This window comes from Podarcis cretensis (genome assembly GCF_951804945.1).
Source record: "Podarcis cretensis genome assembly, chromosome: 15".
Taxonomy (NCBI): Eukaryota; Metazoa; Chordata; class Lepidosauria; order Squamata; family Lacertidae; genus Podarcis; species Podarcis cretensis.
In genome coordinates this window covers 292,540-308,280 of record NC_137185.1, presented here as the reverse complement: position 1 = coordinate 308,280, position 15,741 = coordinate 292,540, and the positions used below count along the sequence as shown (strand labels likewise).

The following is a 15,741-nucleotide window of genomic DNA, read 5'->3' as shown; positions in this document are numbered from 1 at the left end:
GGCTACTGAAGTATTTCATTACACATCATTTATTTGCTGTTGGCTTGTGGTTTTCTCAAAACTCCTCATTTCTTCATTTGCCCTCTGCCTAAGACATTTTCGGCACATTTAAACTCCTTATATCCAAACGTACAGATTTATACTTATTTATGTTGTGGGCGCCTGGTTTTTTTTGTGTGTGTGTGTGGACTTTGCAAAGAGTGAAGACAATATTGTAGGATCAGGAGAGTCTGGATGGGGTAGCTGGCTGCTGGGGAGGACACGATGATGAATTTCGGCTTTTCGCTTGGTTTTCACAGAGTGTTTGTAGCAACGGGATGCATCTGTGCCTCCTATATAAAAGAACGGAAGTTGTTTCCAATGGCAATAATAATAATATCCCAAACGCCGCAGTGTTCTTCTTTGGATGAGCCCATCACAGTCTCGGCAGCACCCTTTGAATCCAGTGGCCTCGCAGGGAGGGCGGTGGAGATCAGCTGCTACAAACTCTCCAACACACAGAGAGTGAAACTCAGATCAAGGGGAGGACGGGACCCCATCCCAGGAAGAGGGAGAGGGTTGCATCCAGACCCCTCTCTCGCCCTCACACTGCCCTCCATCACGCACACCCTGGGCGCCAACTTCTCCACGCAGGGCGTGTGCCTCAGTCCACCTTGAGGGCCGCTTTTTTGCTCTGCCTCATCTCCCGGCCAATCTTCACCAGCGACAGCAGAATGGGGACGGCCATGGGCAGGAAGAGGGGGATGTAGATGGCGAACTTCTGGTCGTCGGGGAAGTAGAGGAGGTGGAGAAGGGATGGGTCGAAAAAGGCCCTCTCCGAGGCGTTGATGGCGGCCTTGCTGGCCTGGAAGGCAGAGTCCAGGCGCCCCTGGCTGAGCTCAGCCAGCGCCTCCTGGGCGAATGCCACAGCGTGGTACACCTAGGGTTAAAAAAAGGGCGCAGGGATCAGGCTGGGTTTCCTGGGCCAGGACATAAGTTTGGTGGCAGGACAGCTGCTTTGCATGCAGAAGGTTGGCACAGAGCAGCTTCGTTTCTATTTATTTTATTTTTTTAAAAAAAATATTCATTTTCCATTTTCGTTCATTACATACATCTGAAATTCTTAACATTTACTATATATTCCTCCGTCCCGCTCTCCCCTCCAAGACTTCCCCCAACTTGCGTTTCTAGTTTGCTTATATTTTCACCCACTTTGCTATCTCTCAACAGAAAAAGTTTCTATTTAAATCAGCCCTGAATTCGGAACCTTTGTCCTTCATTTGAATCTTTTGTCTTTAGGGGAAGGGCTGTAGCTGAGAGGGAGAGCCCCTGCTTAGAATCACAGAGTTGTAATGAAGAGGATGGAGTTTATGGAGCTGGCTGATCTCACTGGAAGAATCCGCGACCAGAAAGAAGAGGAATACCAAGAAGATTGGAAGAAATTTAAAGACTATTTGAATAAATATTGTAATATTAAAGATATTTAACCACTTGAAAGAACTAATTAGGCCTAGGATTAAATAAATAAATAAGAAAAGTTAGGAAATTTGATTATGACCACAATATTGTTTTATGAAATAATGATATTGGAAACTGCTACATTTAATTACAAGGAAATTCAGATGGAAGAGATTAGAGGAAGTCAAGTAATATGTTTATGAAGATGGACTTCAATTAACTAATTTAAGTTTTAGTCTATGTGGTGGTATATGGGATGTTTGAAGTATTTTATGTTCTTTATTCATTCTTTTTCTTTTTTTCTTATTGTTTATTTTTTGTTATGTTTTTGTATGAAAATTAATAAATATTGTTGTGGGGGGGGAAGAATCATAGAGTTGTAAGGGACCCCACGGGTCATCTAGACCAACCCCCTTTCAAGGCACCACGAGACTTGGCAATTGTGGTCGCAGCAACGGGCTCAGCACAGGACCCCAAAGAGGGAGGCAAACTGGAGCAGCGCTGCCCTGAGAGACCTGCCTGCGAGTTTACCTGAGAAGCCACATCGTCCTTGATGACGATGTTGCTGATCTTGCCCAGCAGCTGAGCCAGGGAGGTCAGGGTGGTGGAGACGGTGGCCACGTTCTCCACCGTCCGAGCCCACAGCAGGCGGTCCAGCTCCCAGTCAGTGAGACCCTCGTTACCGGGGCTTTCGAGGATGGCCCCCTCCGGCAGGGGACCCGGCAGGATCCCAAACAGCAAGCTGCAGAGAGGAAGAGGCCCAGTGAGCAGATTTAGACACCAGCAGGTTTATCTGTTGCTTCTGCAACAACAGTTTTATGCACCACTTAGGGCAACAGATTTATAGACGGCTTAATGCCAAAACCACGCAGATTACAAAATACAGAAATCAGCAACACACAAGCACTAGAATACAAGCACCTGTAATCAAAAGATACAATAAACAATCCCATGAAAACATTGAGCTACAGGGATGTGGGCAGCTGTTGTAATAGCAAGTCGCCACACCAGAAATTCCTACGAAAGAAGAATGGCAGACGAAATTAAGGGACTATGCAGAATTGGACAAAACGACAGAAAGGATTCAAAACCTGCGGGACCAGAGATTTACAGAAGATTGGAAGAAGTATATGAATTATTTGAAGAGCGACTGTAACCAACAAATTACGCTGGTAGGACTACAAGAAGTTTTGTAAGGAGAAATATACGAAGTATTACAAAGTAGAAAAAGATAGAGATATTGGTTAGGAGTTTGAAATGTAATAGGGAAAATAAGAAATGCATACTAAGAGATTAGATTGGAAATTTTTCAGAAAATATTTCACACCAGCCCATCTAACTTAGCATTGCCTGCACTGACTGGCAGCAGTGACTCTCCAAGGTTTCAGAATGATAGTCTATCCCAGCCCTGCCCTCTGCCCCTGGGCCTTCTGCATGCAAAGCGATGCTCTGCCACTGAGCTACAGCCCTTCCCCTGAAAATAAAAGCAAGTTCCTAGTCCTCATGGTGCTGAACAAAGAGGAACCTGGGACCTTCTGCATGCGGAGCAGGTGCTCTCAGGGGGTTGGGCTAGATGACCTTTGGGGGTCCCTACCAACTCTTATGATTCTATGATCCGTAAAAACGCACCGCAGCTGCGCCAGAAACACCTCCATCACCCGCGTCATGTCGACATCCACCCTCCTCGGGAGGGAGGTCTCGTTGGCCACCTCACGCTCCACGTTGTACACCTGGAAACGAGGGAGCCATTCATTTATTCACGTACAAAAGGACCGCCATTGCATTGAAGAAAAATCTCCAAGTGGTTTATGACAAAAATACACATAAAAGCATACAAAAAATGTTAAAAGGCAGACATCAATCACAATGGAAGGCCTGCACAGGCCTGGTGGAATAGAATGTTTTCTATGGAACAGGGCTAGAATGGAGAAAATGGGGCATAATTTGAGATGTTAATGAGGACTAGAACCTCCAGGTGCATTTTATACTGTTTAGTACTCCTTTGTGAAATATATACAACAGAAGCATCATGTTCAAGACAGCGCTTGTTGCAAGCCCGGCAAACCAGGAAGTAGACTTGACAATCAGATAACACTGATGTTCTTTATGGGATGGCCAAATTTATCCTCGCTTTTTTCTTTCCTGCCTCGGGCTTCGTTATTTTCACCCACATGCAACTGCGCTCATTCCGTGGGCCTGTTTTACAGTTTTGCCTTCCATCTTCTCATTTTCCTCTCTTTTTATAACTGTCCTGTCTGTTTTACATACACCATAAAATGACATTTAAAAAACTAGCTTTCCAAAAAAGAAAACAGCAGGTGCCTTAAAAGTAAAAAAACAAAAAAAAAAACCCAGAAGGCGCCTATCGAGTCTCCAGTGGCAGAGAGTTCCACGGGGCCAACGACACTAAAGGCTCGATTGCTCATTGCTCTCAAGCAAGAAATGACTTCGCACTTTCACTGCCCGCTTCCTCACCATGATCCCGCCCCAGCGGGGGCTGTGGAAGGCGTTGGTGGGGACGGAAGCACCATCCTTGTCCTGGATGTAGAGGGGTGAGTGCAGGCGCTCCGGCACGTAGAGCAGGAAATTGAGGACCGGGTAGAGCGAGGAGGCGCTGGAACCTGCGGGAAGGGACAGAGAGAGAGAGAGAGAAGGATGTTTTGGACTACAACACCCATCGTGCTGCGCTAGCTGGGGAACTGGAGTCCCACTATGGAGAGCCAATATGGGAACAGTGATTGTGCTTGCCCGTGCCTCTGGCATAAGTCCAGTCATATATACCCTTGTGAATAGGTTGGCCAGTCAGGGTCTAGTTTAAAGAGCCTATCCCATCTGAGCCAGCGGCTTTCCCTTGCCTATAAACATTTTTATTTCATCTGATGAAACCGGGAGCCACTCGGGGGCATCGATTTGCACAGAATGATGACAAGAGATCATTTGAAAAGTAGTGGTAAATGGAAATCTCAGGACACACCGACAAAGGAAGAGTGGATTTGTAAATTAAGTGAGTATATAGAATTGGCAAAACTAACTTCAGTTATCAATCAAATCAAAAGATAAGAATGGAGTGGAAGTGTTTCGAAGATTACATGTCAAAATGTTGTTCTAAAAATGACACGCTAATAGGCTTAGAATAAAAAAATGTAAGCAATAACAAAACCAATAAAGAAAGAAGGAAAAATCAGAATGTAACAAAAATAATTTATTATAGAACGCAAGGAAAAAAGGTAGAAAGAAATTGAGTTGAGTTGCTGTGGAGGGAAGTAGGGGGTGGGTTTTATAATTAAGTGTATAATTAAGTAGCTGTTGTAATTTAGATACTATATTTTATGTGAGGGAATCATTGGGAATTTTGGTTATTATGTATATATGTTAAGTTTCAATAAAGATCTGGGGGGGGGGGGAATGAAAAGTAGTGGTATCAACCACTAGGCAAAATAAGTGACGAGGAGAAGTCATTGGTGTTAAATGCCCCAGAAACTAAGGACTAGAATCTCATTGTTTGAGGTTATGGCATAGTGGAGTTGTTCCACTGTTTGTTGGTATGTTCAGATCTCTTTTTTTAAAAGAGGTGCTACAGTGAGTTCTAAGACCTGAAATATTCTGGAAGTAGGACAGTGGCCTCTTCCTTACAGTGTTGTTGGAAGATATTCTGGGTGTGGGCTTGGAGAGCGATGGCTTTTATACCGTGTGCGTTTGCTGCCCACCCTGGAAGAATGGCAGATGCAAGTAATAGACTATATGGAATTGGCTGAAATGACCGGCAGAATCCGAGACCAGGGAGAAGAGTCGGTGGAAGAAGATTGGAAGAAATTTAAAATCTATCTACAGAAACACTGTAAAATTATTGAATGTCAATGACGTTGGAATGAAATGAAGTGGTTCTAGTAATAAGGTAAAATAAGAATATGGAAGAAGGGATGGATTTCGGACGAAAATTTGAAGTTAGAATATGTGAGGATAAATAATTAAGGCTAAAATATAAGGTTATGAATTTGCTGAATAAATTTTTAAATGGAATACAAAAAAGGGAGGTGCGAGGAAGTCACGAAAATAAGTAAATGAACATAAGATATTATAAAAGAGGGATTTTTAGCTTTTTATTTTTATTTGTATTTTTTGTGTGTGTTATTATTTTGTAACTCTTTTTTGTTAAAAATTTAATAAATATTAATTAAAAAAAATAAACCGTGTGCGTTTGCTATTGTTTTCTTTGATATTGTGGTATGTATTTTTGCGTTTTTATAATGTAAACTGTCCCCCTGGATGGCACTGGGGGTCATTCACTGCCTGTCTCAGCCTAACTCACCTCGCAGGGTTGTTGTGGGGGAATTAAACAGGGACAGAATTGTGTTGCGCCACTGTGAGCTCCTTTGAGAAAAGAGGTGGGATACAAAGGCAAATGCGTAATAATTAAGGGGCCAAAATTGGACACTGGTTCGCTTGGCCTGGCCTGTTGAGGGCAGCAAGGGCTTCTGGGATCTCTTGGGAAGAACCAATAACCAGCCACCCCCTGATGGATTTTTCAGAGCTAGCCGACCTAACCGGAAGAGTCCGCGACTAGAAGGAGGAGGAGCATCAGGAAGAGTGGATTAAATTTAATGACTATTTAGTTAAATATGTTAAGTTAAATTAACTGAAAACTGCTTGCAGATACTTAATTGGCTTAGGATTTTATTTATGTTAAGTGATGAATTAATATGTTTAATTTCATAATGTCAAGATCCAAGGATGTTAATGTTTAAATTAAATTTTATAAGAACTGCGATTTGGAAAACCGTTAAAAGGATATGCAATGAAATTCAACCAAGGGGAAGCGAGGAAGTCACTTGACAATGTTAATAAGAGTAATTTTCAATAAGGCTATGGTTTATGTTTGTTTGTCTTATGTGTTTGTTTGTTTGTTTGTTTGTTTGTTTATAATGTTGTGAAAACCAATAAAAAATTTTTTGGGGGGAAATAATAATAACCAGCCACCCCCTCCCTGGTTGGGAGAAAGAGGGACTCACCCAGCCTGGCTTCCACGGGGTTAATGACGTGCGGGAGGCTGTGGGTGCTCAGGATGTAGCTGGAGGAAGCAGCGTCAAAGCGGGGCGTGACCCCCAGGGCGGCGTAGTAGAGGATCTGCAGAATTAGGGGGGAAGACGTGGCCGTAAGCCCCCCTCGCAGGGCAGGGGCGCTGCATGACTCCCGGCCAACTCGCACCCGGCACTCACCTGAGAGTCCACGGAGAACTCGGCCAGTGTACTCAGCTTCCCCAGGAGGGGGTCCACGTAGCGGTGAATGGCCCCCTCAATCTCCCAGTGGACGCTGTGAGCTCTCGGGTCAGGGTTCAGCAGGCTGAAGGTCACCTCGTATCCTGCAGCAGAGCAGAGGGGGAATATACTGACTTACTCATAGAATCAGCTGGAAGGGACCGCAAGGGCCATCTAGTCCAACCCCCCCTGCAATCCGAGAATCTTTTGCTCAGCGTGGGACTCGAACCCACAACCCCAAGATTAAGAGCCTCACACTCTACGGACGGAGCTACTTGTTTTGTAACATTTATATACCTCTTGATTGTTTAAAAAGAACCCACAAGGGGCTTTACAAAAACAAGGAAATGATAAAAATATCCACTGGGAGAATTGACCAAGAATAAATGCTACTAAAGAAACGATGGTTTGCTGCCCAAAATTAACATCGCTGAATGTTTTTGACGGTCAAAAGAATTGATCTTGGCAGTTCAAATAGCCATTGCGGCTGAATGGAAAACTGTCCGAAATCTGACACTTGGGGCCACTTACTCCAAATGGAGTCAGTGCAGAAAATTAGGCAACGCTGGAGACTTCAGCAGGAACTAGAACTTCCAGGCACTTTTAACATGATTTGGTATTCCTTTAATCCGAAGAATTGGTACTCTTACCGCAATATGTCTCTGAGTACCACCCATCGCAATGTGTTGCCACAGCCACTCTGGATGTCTCCCAACAAATTAAAGCATACAGGTGCCACATAAAACCCCATTCACATTCGTAAGGACTCAGTTGTTTAGCGTGGCGGCACCTGGACTTCGGAACTCCCTGCCAATTGATATTAAGCAGGTGCCTTCGCCATCAACATTTCAGTACCTGCTAAAAGCTTTCCTGTTTGGACAAGCCAGTCCAGGTGCTTAGAAAGTTAAGGTGAATTTTAATTTGTTTCAATCCACTGTTGTTTCAACTTTTTGTGATGATTTCGTGGTTTTCTCTTTTTTTGTAAACCGCTCTGAGGTTTCTTCTACAATCAAGTGGTGTTTAATGAAATAAATCAAGTAAATACACAGCAGAACCATCTTTTCCAAGGCAACCTCAGCCCAAATTTAGCAAATCTGGAAACAGATTTCATAAACCAGATCGATGCGATATTCGTCACTGGCACCTGCAACTGTGCTCATTCTGTGTGTTAATTTACAGTTCTGTTTTTCATGTTTCAATTTTCATCTCTTGCCCAAACTGTTCTCTCTGATTCATATACATTACAAACTGAAAAAAACAAAATTTTATGGAAAAAATATATGAAAAAATGGCAATAATTTAAGACTTTCGAAAATAGCAATGGACTAAAAACAGACGAAGACTTGAATCGGTTTTCTAAACATTCTTGCCCAAAGAAGAATGTTTTCAGCAGGTTCTGAAAAGAGGACAGCAAAGGCGCCTCCTTCATCTCAAGAGGCAGGGAGTTCCAAAGTGCAGGTGCTGCTACACTAAAACATCAAATTCTTGCTAATGCGGAACAGCTGAAAGAATGCCAGTTCCGCTGATTGAAGCGGTTTGAGTGGGCATAGATGGGGCAGGATCTTCTCAACAGGCCAGTGTGCTTGGCTCAGAGGCAAAAGAGGGGAGAGAGGTTTTCCTGGCAGGCAGAAATTCCACAGGTGCAATCCCAGCAGGTAAGGGAGATTTGATGGGGTTCTATTGTGCCACTGTGCAGTGCTTGAAGTCACAAGACTCTGTTTACATTCCAGACTGCTGGAAGTCTCACGGGAGATGGGAGACGGATGTTGATATTACTGGTTTCCCGTTTCTTTGTACCAGCCGCCTCTCTGCTTTCACAGAGAGAGGATGTATATTTCTTTTCTGTCTGCATAGTTAGAAATAAAACTCTTAGCAATGTAGCTCGTATTTCTTTTCCTTCTGCTGCTACTTGTATACTCTGCATAATGGGAACAGGCCTGGAGCCTCATCAAAGGCTTAGGCCGTTAATCACCATCGAGAAGACTCGACCGGAGGAGTAGCTCGGTCAAACGGAGATTCCGACAAGACTCTCCAGCTGGGAAAAGAGAAGGTTCTCTGCCCGCCAATCCCTACCCAGACTGGATTTGAAAGGGCGCTTCCACTCTGCGCCCAGCTGGCCGAGGGGAACGCGGTCAGAGAGGGCCTCTGCGATGGAATCCAGGCTGAAGGACATGGAACGGGCAACTTCTCGGACCTGGGCGTCCACAGCTGCCAGGACGTCTCCCGAGCCCCGAGGCGCCCGCACCACTGCGCTGCGCCGCTTGCTGATGTAGATGGGGACTTCCTGCAGAGGAAGAAAGATGGCAGTGAGCGAACTACAGTGAGTTAGTTCTGCACAGCAGCCCTGCAAGGCAGGACAAATCGCACAATTTTGCCAGAACAACATATAAAGCATGGAGAGCCAACCCAAAATGGTGTTAGCCGCTCTGAGCCCGGCTTTGGCCAGGGAGGGCGGGATATAAATAAAATTTATTATTATTATTTGCTGCATAATTTAAATTCCCCCTTTCCATAAAGGGGATTTTCCCACCCGCCGGAGGGTGGGGAGTAGCAGAGAGGGCAGGAGAGGGGCAGTCTACCTGTGGCAGGAGAGCAGAGTTTCTCGGGATCACGTAGATGGTGAGGGAGCCCACAGCAGCCTCCTGCGCTGGAAGGAGCCCCTCGTCCGCCTCTGGAATGAGAAGAGGAGGTGAGGCTGTGGGGTTCCCCCCATCCTGCTATGCAGAGGGAAAGCCCCTCCCCAAAAGCCCACCTACTCACCAGGACCTCCCCTTCCGCTTTGGAACTCCCTTCAACTGTGTATCAGACAGGCACCTTCTCTATGGTCTCACTAAAGACTAAAGATACTCCTCTGTCACATGTCAGTGCAGGCCCTTTCTCCCTCTGGGTCTCATGGGGCTCTGATCCGGGGCAGGGAGAAGTGGCCAGAGGGGGTAACAGTGCCCACGGCAGTCACCCCAGAATCCTCTGTCCGCATCCCTCATGGAGAGGATCGCACCCTGATCCTGAAGGAGCATCTCCATCCCCATCGTTCGGCCCGGACACTGAGGTCCAGCGCTGAGGGCCTTCTGGCGGTTCCCTCGCTGCAAGAAGACAAGTTACAGGGAACCAGGCAGAGGGCCTTCTTGGTGGTGGCACCCGCCCTTTGGAATGCCCTCCCACCAGATGTCAAAAAGAAAAATAACTACCAGAGGCAGCCCTGTTTAGGGAAGCTTTTAATGTTTAATAGGTTATTGCATTTTAGTGTTCTGTTGGAAGCCACCCAGAGTGGCTGGGGAAACCCAGCCAGATGGGTGGGGTATAAATAATAAATTATTATTATTATTATTATTATTATTATTATTATTATTATTATCCTAGCTGAACCTTCTTGCATGTTCTTCCCAGGGGTTCTTGAACTTTTTCCTGCGTCCCATAAACTCCTCCCCACAGCCTACCACCCAACTCTATGAAAATATCATTATTCAGAATAGCAGTTTGCACAGTCCACTAAGGAAGAATAGCACAGTAAAGTTCAAAACGGGAGCAAAGAGCCATTTAGCTTAATTAACTCAATACAATTGATGAAGTTGCTCCAGGGATACCGGCTCTTCAGTATCTGACAGTCATTGACACTTCCAGCCCCCCCCCCTGCTGCCCCCTTGCCTCTAAGTGCCCCCCAGGCAATCCCACCTGCCCCCCAGGAGACACCACCGCCCACTTGGGGAACCTGTGGTCCACCCATCCCCATCACACGGATCAGAGCCTTTACCTGGCACCGAGGCCCGGGACAGAGTCTTCTCCTCCTGAGAAGTGGCTCGGCGGTAGGAGACCTCATAGCGGGACGTGACGCTGGTCTTGGCTGGAGGAAGGAGACGGAGGATGAGGCCATCTGCTCTGCGGGTGACGGTCCTCAGCCAACCCCTGGGCTGCTTCCGAAACCCAAACGTAACTGGGTCCCAGCACCCACCCCCAGCACCCAGCACTCCTTCGGGGATAGCAGGGTTAACGGCAGAAAGCCTTTTGGGATGCAGAGTGAGCAGCGTTAATGCCGTCGATTCTTGCTTAGACAAGGCCCTTCATCCGTTGAAATCACGCAACCCCAGAAATGCTTGCAGGTAAGAAAATAACCGAAGTTTTTTATTGTAGGAAATATAGAACTTGGATAGCAACGTTTATAGTTCTAGTCCAGGGGTAGGCAAACTAAGGCCCCGGGGCCGGATCCGGCCCAATCGCCTTCTAAATCTGGCCCGTGGATGGTCCGGGAATCAGTGTGTTTTTACATGAGTAGAATGTGTGCTTTTATTTAAAACGCATCTCTGGGTTTTTTGTGGGGCATAGGAATTTGTTCTTTCCCCCCAAAAAAAATGTAGTCCGGCCACCCACAAGGTGTGAGGGACAGTGGACCGCCCCCCTGCTGAAAAGATTTGCTGGCCCCTGTATAGTCTAACTAACCAAACCAGAGAAGATCGAGACAGCCCATGCTGGCTCCTTCGTTCTCTCAGAGGATGGTGAAAGAGGAACTCTCAGGACTGAGAGAGACGTGTGGGGAGGAGGCAGGATTTTAAAGCAGAGGTCGGGTGGGCACCTGCCCCACGCACAGTGGACCATCACCTGCAGAGCCAGACCCTGAAGCAACATCAACCAACTCACGGTTCAAGGGGATCTCGGCCTCCTGTGGTTTCCTAAAGGGCAATTTCCGCTCCAGATCTCCTGGAAGGGTCCCCTTGGCAAACACCACGGAGACGGGCACCGTCAGCTGGAACTGAATCCGAAAAGCGCAACATCAGGAGGTGCAACCATGGGCAACCAGCCCACAAGGAGGACCTGAGCTCTCCCCACGAGATTTGTAGTGATGCTGTTTGGAGCTGATCAAATCCAGGTCAAAGTTCCTAGTCCAGAAGATTTCGTGGGACGGCCAGATTAATAATAATAATGGTAACAACAACAACAACAACAACAACAACTCTGGGCGGCTTCCAAACAAATATTAAAAACAATACAGCATCAGACATTAAAAACTTCCCTAAACAGGGCCACCTTCAGTTGTCTTTTAAAAGTAAAATAGTTGTTTATTGTCTTGATATCTGCTGGGAGGGCGTTCCACAGGGCAGGTGCCACCACCGAGAAGGCCCTTGTAACCTCACTTCTTGCAGTGAGAGAACCACCAGAAGGCCCTTGGCGCTGGACCTCAGTGTCCGGGCTGAATGATAGGGGTAGAGACGCTCCTTCAGGTATACAGGACTGAGGCCGTATAGGGCTTTAAATGTCAGCACCTAGCAAAAGGCAGACCCCCGTCTTGCTAGGATTGCCTGAGACAGCAAGCAGCACATAGGAGGAGTCTGGAGGCAACAGTATGATGCACCAGCAAAAAAGGCTAATACTATTCTGGGCTGCATCAAGAGAAGTCTAGTGCCCAGATGAAGGGAAGTCTTAGTCTTGCTCTATTCTGCCCTGGTCCAACCCCACCTGTTCAGCCAAATAAGCAGATTTTGAGAGGTGACATGAGAGCTGTCTTCAAATATCTCAATTTCCATTTTTGTCTGCTCCTCCAAAGGGTAGGACCTGAGCCAACGGATTCAAGTTAGGAGAAAGGAGATTCCAGCCAAACATCAGGATAAACTTTCTGACAGTTTGGCAGCGGAACGGACTCCCTGGAAAGGTTTTTAAAGAGAGGCCATCTGCCAGGGATTCTTTAGCTGAGATTCCTGCATTGAAGTGGGCTGGACTAGATGACCTGTGGGGGACGCTACCGTTCTATGATTCTACGAGGGGCCTGTTTCCGGCTCTGCAGGGGACCCTTGGAGCACAGTGCTGAGGAGGGGAAGAGGCAGGGTGTGTCCTCACCAGGAGGGTGTCCAGCTCAGCGATCTCCGAGTAAGGCAGCGCAGCGCGGTAGGTCTCTGTCGTCTTCCACCAGAGCGGAAGCCCCACCACGATGGCGATGGCGGCAAAGGAGAGAGCAGCATATTTCCCTCGCGCCTTCTCTGGGGAGACACGGAAGGGAGGAAAGGGAGTCTCTGGTTTGTAAAGGGCACACTTGGCCTGCAAAGATCTCCTTGGTTCAGTTCCCAATGGCAGAGGAGCCTTTGGAACTCCTTGCCTATTGATTTTGAGCCAGCACCTTCCCTGTACTCTTTTTGGTACCTGCCAAATACATTCCTGTTTAGAGAAGCCTGTGCAGAGGCTTAGAAAGCTGGTGTGGATTTTAACCTGGTTTAGTATTTTAACTTTCCACACGTTTTTAATTAATGTTGTGAATTTTTCCTTGATAATTTTATTGTTTCCTCTTTTTGTAAACTGCTCTGAGGTTTCTTCTATACTCAGGTGGTGTATAAATTTTATGAATTTTATAAAAATAAAACAAATAACCTCCAAATCCTGCAAAGGCATGCACAGTTCACGCAAAGACAGCCTTTGACATTCCGGTTCCAGATTCCAGTCCATCTTACTGTGGAGTTTGGGTATTTGATTCGGCTCCTTTTGCAGCCAGCGGCCACCAGGTCCTGTGGCGGTGAGTTCCACAGTTCAGCTGGGCTATGTGTAAAGCGAAACCCCCCCGCGCCTGCCCCTCCCCACTGAATCTACCTCCCATTCACTCAAACAGGATAGAAAATACATTTTCCTACAAACCAGGCGATCCTTATAGGATTTACAGGCGAGTAAATCCCATTGAACACAAGGGGGCTTGCTAAATTCGAATCGAATCTGGAGTGACTCCGGTGCCCGGACACCTGGGTCCCTGTGCCCCTACCGACATGGGTCTCAGACTCCTGGGTCCCCTCCCGGACACCTGGGTCCCGTCCCCTGCCGACATGGGTCTCGGACTCCTGGGTCCCCTCCCGGACACCTGGGTCCCTGTGCCCCTGCCCACATGGGTCTCGGACTCCTGGGTCCCCTCCCGGACGCCTGGGTCCCCTCCCCTCCCCAACCTCGCACCTGCCGCATCAATGGCTGCAACGGCGCTCGCTTCGGCCGCCATCCTCGCTCTCGGAAGCCGCTGCCGGGCTGGCGTAGCCCTGGGGCGGAGCTCAAGGCCCCCAGGAGCAATTAACCCAATCAGACGCGCGGTAGAGATGAGCAGCAGGGAAAATATCCAATCAGAGCTCTCCGAAGGAGCTCCCCGGCTGAAGGACCGCTTGCCCGACCCTAGATAAGGGCAAGCCGCGGTCTACCCAATGAGTCGAAGCCGGAGGCGGGTCAGCCAATCGTACGCCGCCGCCTAACGGAGCGACAGCTCGACTGGCCAGGGGAGAAAAGAAATAGCCAAGTAAGGCCCGCCCTTCAGTACGGAAAGTAGAAGGGAATAAAAAAATACAAGAAAGGAGAAACGCTTTTTTTTAACCCTCTCCTCTCCTTCAAGGCAGATTGCTTCTGTTAACGTTGACCAGAAAGTTCAACATGGTTTGAGAAGTTAACATGTGTTTGATTTCTTTTTAGTTACTGCTGATTTTCACCATCTGTGAAATGTTTTTTAAAGACCTGCTTTTACAACTTTAATGGCTCTGCCTTAGAATCACAGAACCGTAGAGTGGGAAGGGACCCGCAAGGGTCATCTAGTCCAGCCCCCTTGCAGAGACCTCGGGTGCATCTCCTCAGCGTGAGAATCAAACCCACGGATCCCATTGCACTGTCCTTTTTCCACAGAGCTAATGGGGCGGCCCCAAGAGGGGGCTCCAGTTCTTCCCTTGAGGCTAATAGCCCTAACAGGTTCAGTGAGGAATCTGTGCATTGACTCAAACCCTTCCCAGGAGACCTCTGTGGATCCTTCCTGTGGTGCTGGGTTTGAGGTCTTAGATATGTAATAAATGTTCATAAATGTACCAAGCAAACAAGTACATAAATATATAAACCACATGTCTGAAAACCCCACAGAAAAAGTCCTGAACAAATTGACCTCCGTTATTTCTATGCAAGGTCAAAGTGGGAAAAGCCTCCCCATGGTCTTTTTCCTTCACAAATCCTGTCTTAAGGGTATGTCTGTGTTTGAATAGGTTGTGAGCCTGTGACCTGGCTCAGGAACTAAGTATTTATCATTACAAAAGACTGGCCAGGCTCCCCAGGCAATCCAATCAAGTGACCATTAAACAGGTAACCTGTCAGACGAGATAAACAAGTCACTCAGATTTCTGCTGTAGACTGCCTCTTCTGTGATGTAGATATGATGTCTCTGGGGGTGGTCTTAGGTTACACCCTTTCTGTGATGTATGTATTCTTAAGTGGTGGGCGAACATGTCAGACGACACAGCGATTCTTTAAACAGCTCTTCTTTATTCAGATGCCAGAACAGAACTAGGCTGAGGAGCTCAGTCAGCCTCCTTATATAGAGCTCCAGTACAATGCAACTGTTGCCATTTTCTAAAACTATCCAATCACTGAACGTCACTTTTCGATCCTTCATTTGCATACAAAACTATCCAATCACTGAACATCACTTTCGATCCTTCATTTGCATAACTATCTACAGTATCCCCCTGCTGACCCAGGGTGAGAACTTCAGTACATAACATGTATGATGTGTGGAGGGGTGGTCTTGATCTACAGGATGGGAATTTCAAAAGTCTTTATAAGCCCTTGCACAGCATTTTTGTGGGTCCTCCTCCTTTCCTGCGAGTGAGGGGAGCACCCTGTTGCAACAGATCAATAAAGATCAGGCATACTAGCTGCTTTGCTTCTCAATATTCTCTGCTTGGCCTCTGTTATTTTCTCCTACCAATAGGGAACCTACGTAAGGACTCTATATGGGCTCTTGGATACCCCATAAGGGGAAAAGGGCAGATTTTGTTTACAACAGTGCCATGATTTCTAGCTGCCTGTCCGGCTGCATATATACCACATTTCGACAGAAGCAGGCAATGTCACAGGGCCTCCTGACTGGGGTTTGCAAGGCCTGGCAATTGCAGGATATTTACCACTCCCATTTCTAGGCAAAGATCCCCCAGTCCTGCTCTGCTTACAGCTTCCAGGGCTGAGAACCTCACCTCAAGCCTGGGCCCGAAATGCGGCCCTCTGCCCCTCCTCCACCTGGCCCCTGGTCCTCTCTGCTGGCCAGAGCCATCCTTGGGCCATA

At 47.1% G+C, this 15,741-nt stretch overlaps 1 protein-coding gene across 2 annotated transcripts; it reads right to left on the bottom strand.

Annotated features, from left to right (window-relative positions):
* Positions 1-11: 11 nt before the first annotated feature.
* On the bottom strand, positions 12-13,727 carry PIGS (phosphatidylinositol glycan anchor biosynthesis class S). Of its 2 annotated transcripts, XR_013833680.1 has the most exons (13): positions 13,611-13,727; positions 12,519-12,658; positions 11,325-11,436; positions 10,444-10,533; positions 9,272-9,363; positions 8,766-8,976; positions 6,654-6,796; positions 6,447-6,561; positions 3,913-4,058; positions 3,067-3,167; positions 1,969-2,179; positions 484-919; positions 12-450 (listed from the first exon to the last, which is right to left on the bottom strand). XR_013833680.1 is itself a non-coding variant. In XM_079955966.1 (12 exons), the coding sequence occupies exons 1-12, from the start codon at positions 13,651-13,653 to the stop codon at positions 644-646; spliced, it is 1,680 nt and encodes a 559-aa protein (XP_079812092.1). In that variant the 5' UTR covers positions 13,654-13,727; the 3' UTR covers positions 12-643. The 2 variants fall into 2 exon arrangements, 1 of the variants encoding a protein (XP_079812092.1); XM_079955966.1 differs by having other exon boundaries at positions 12-919.
* Between the last annotated feature and the right edge of the window lie 2,014 nt (positions 13,728-15,741).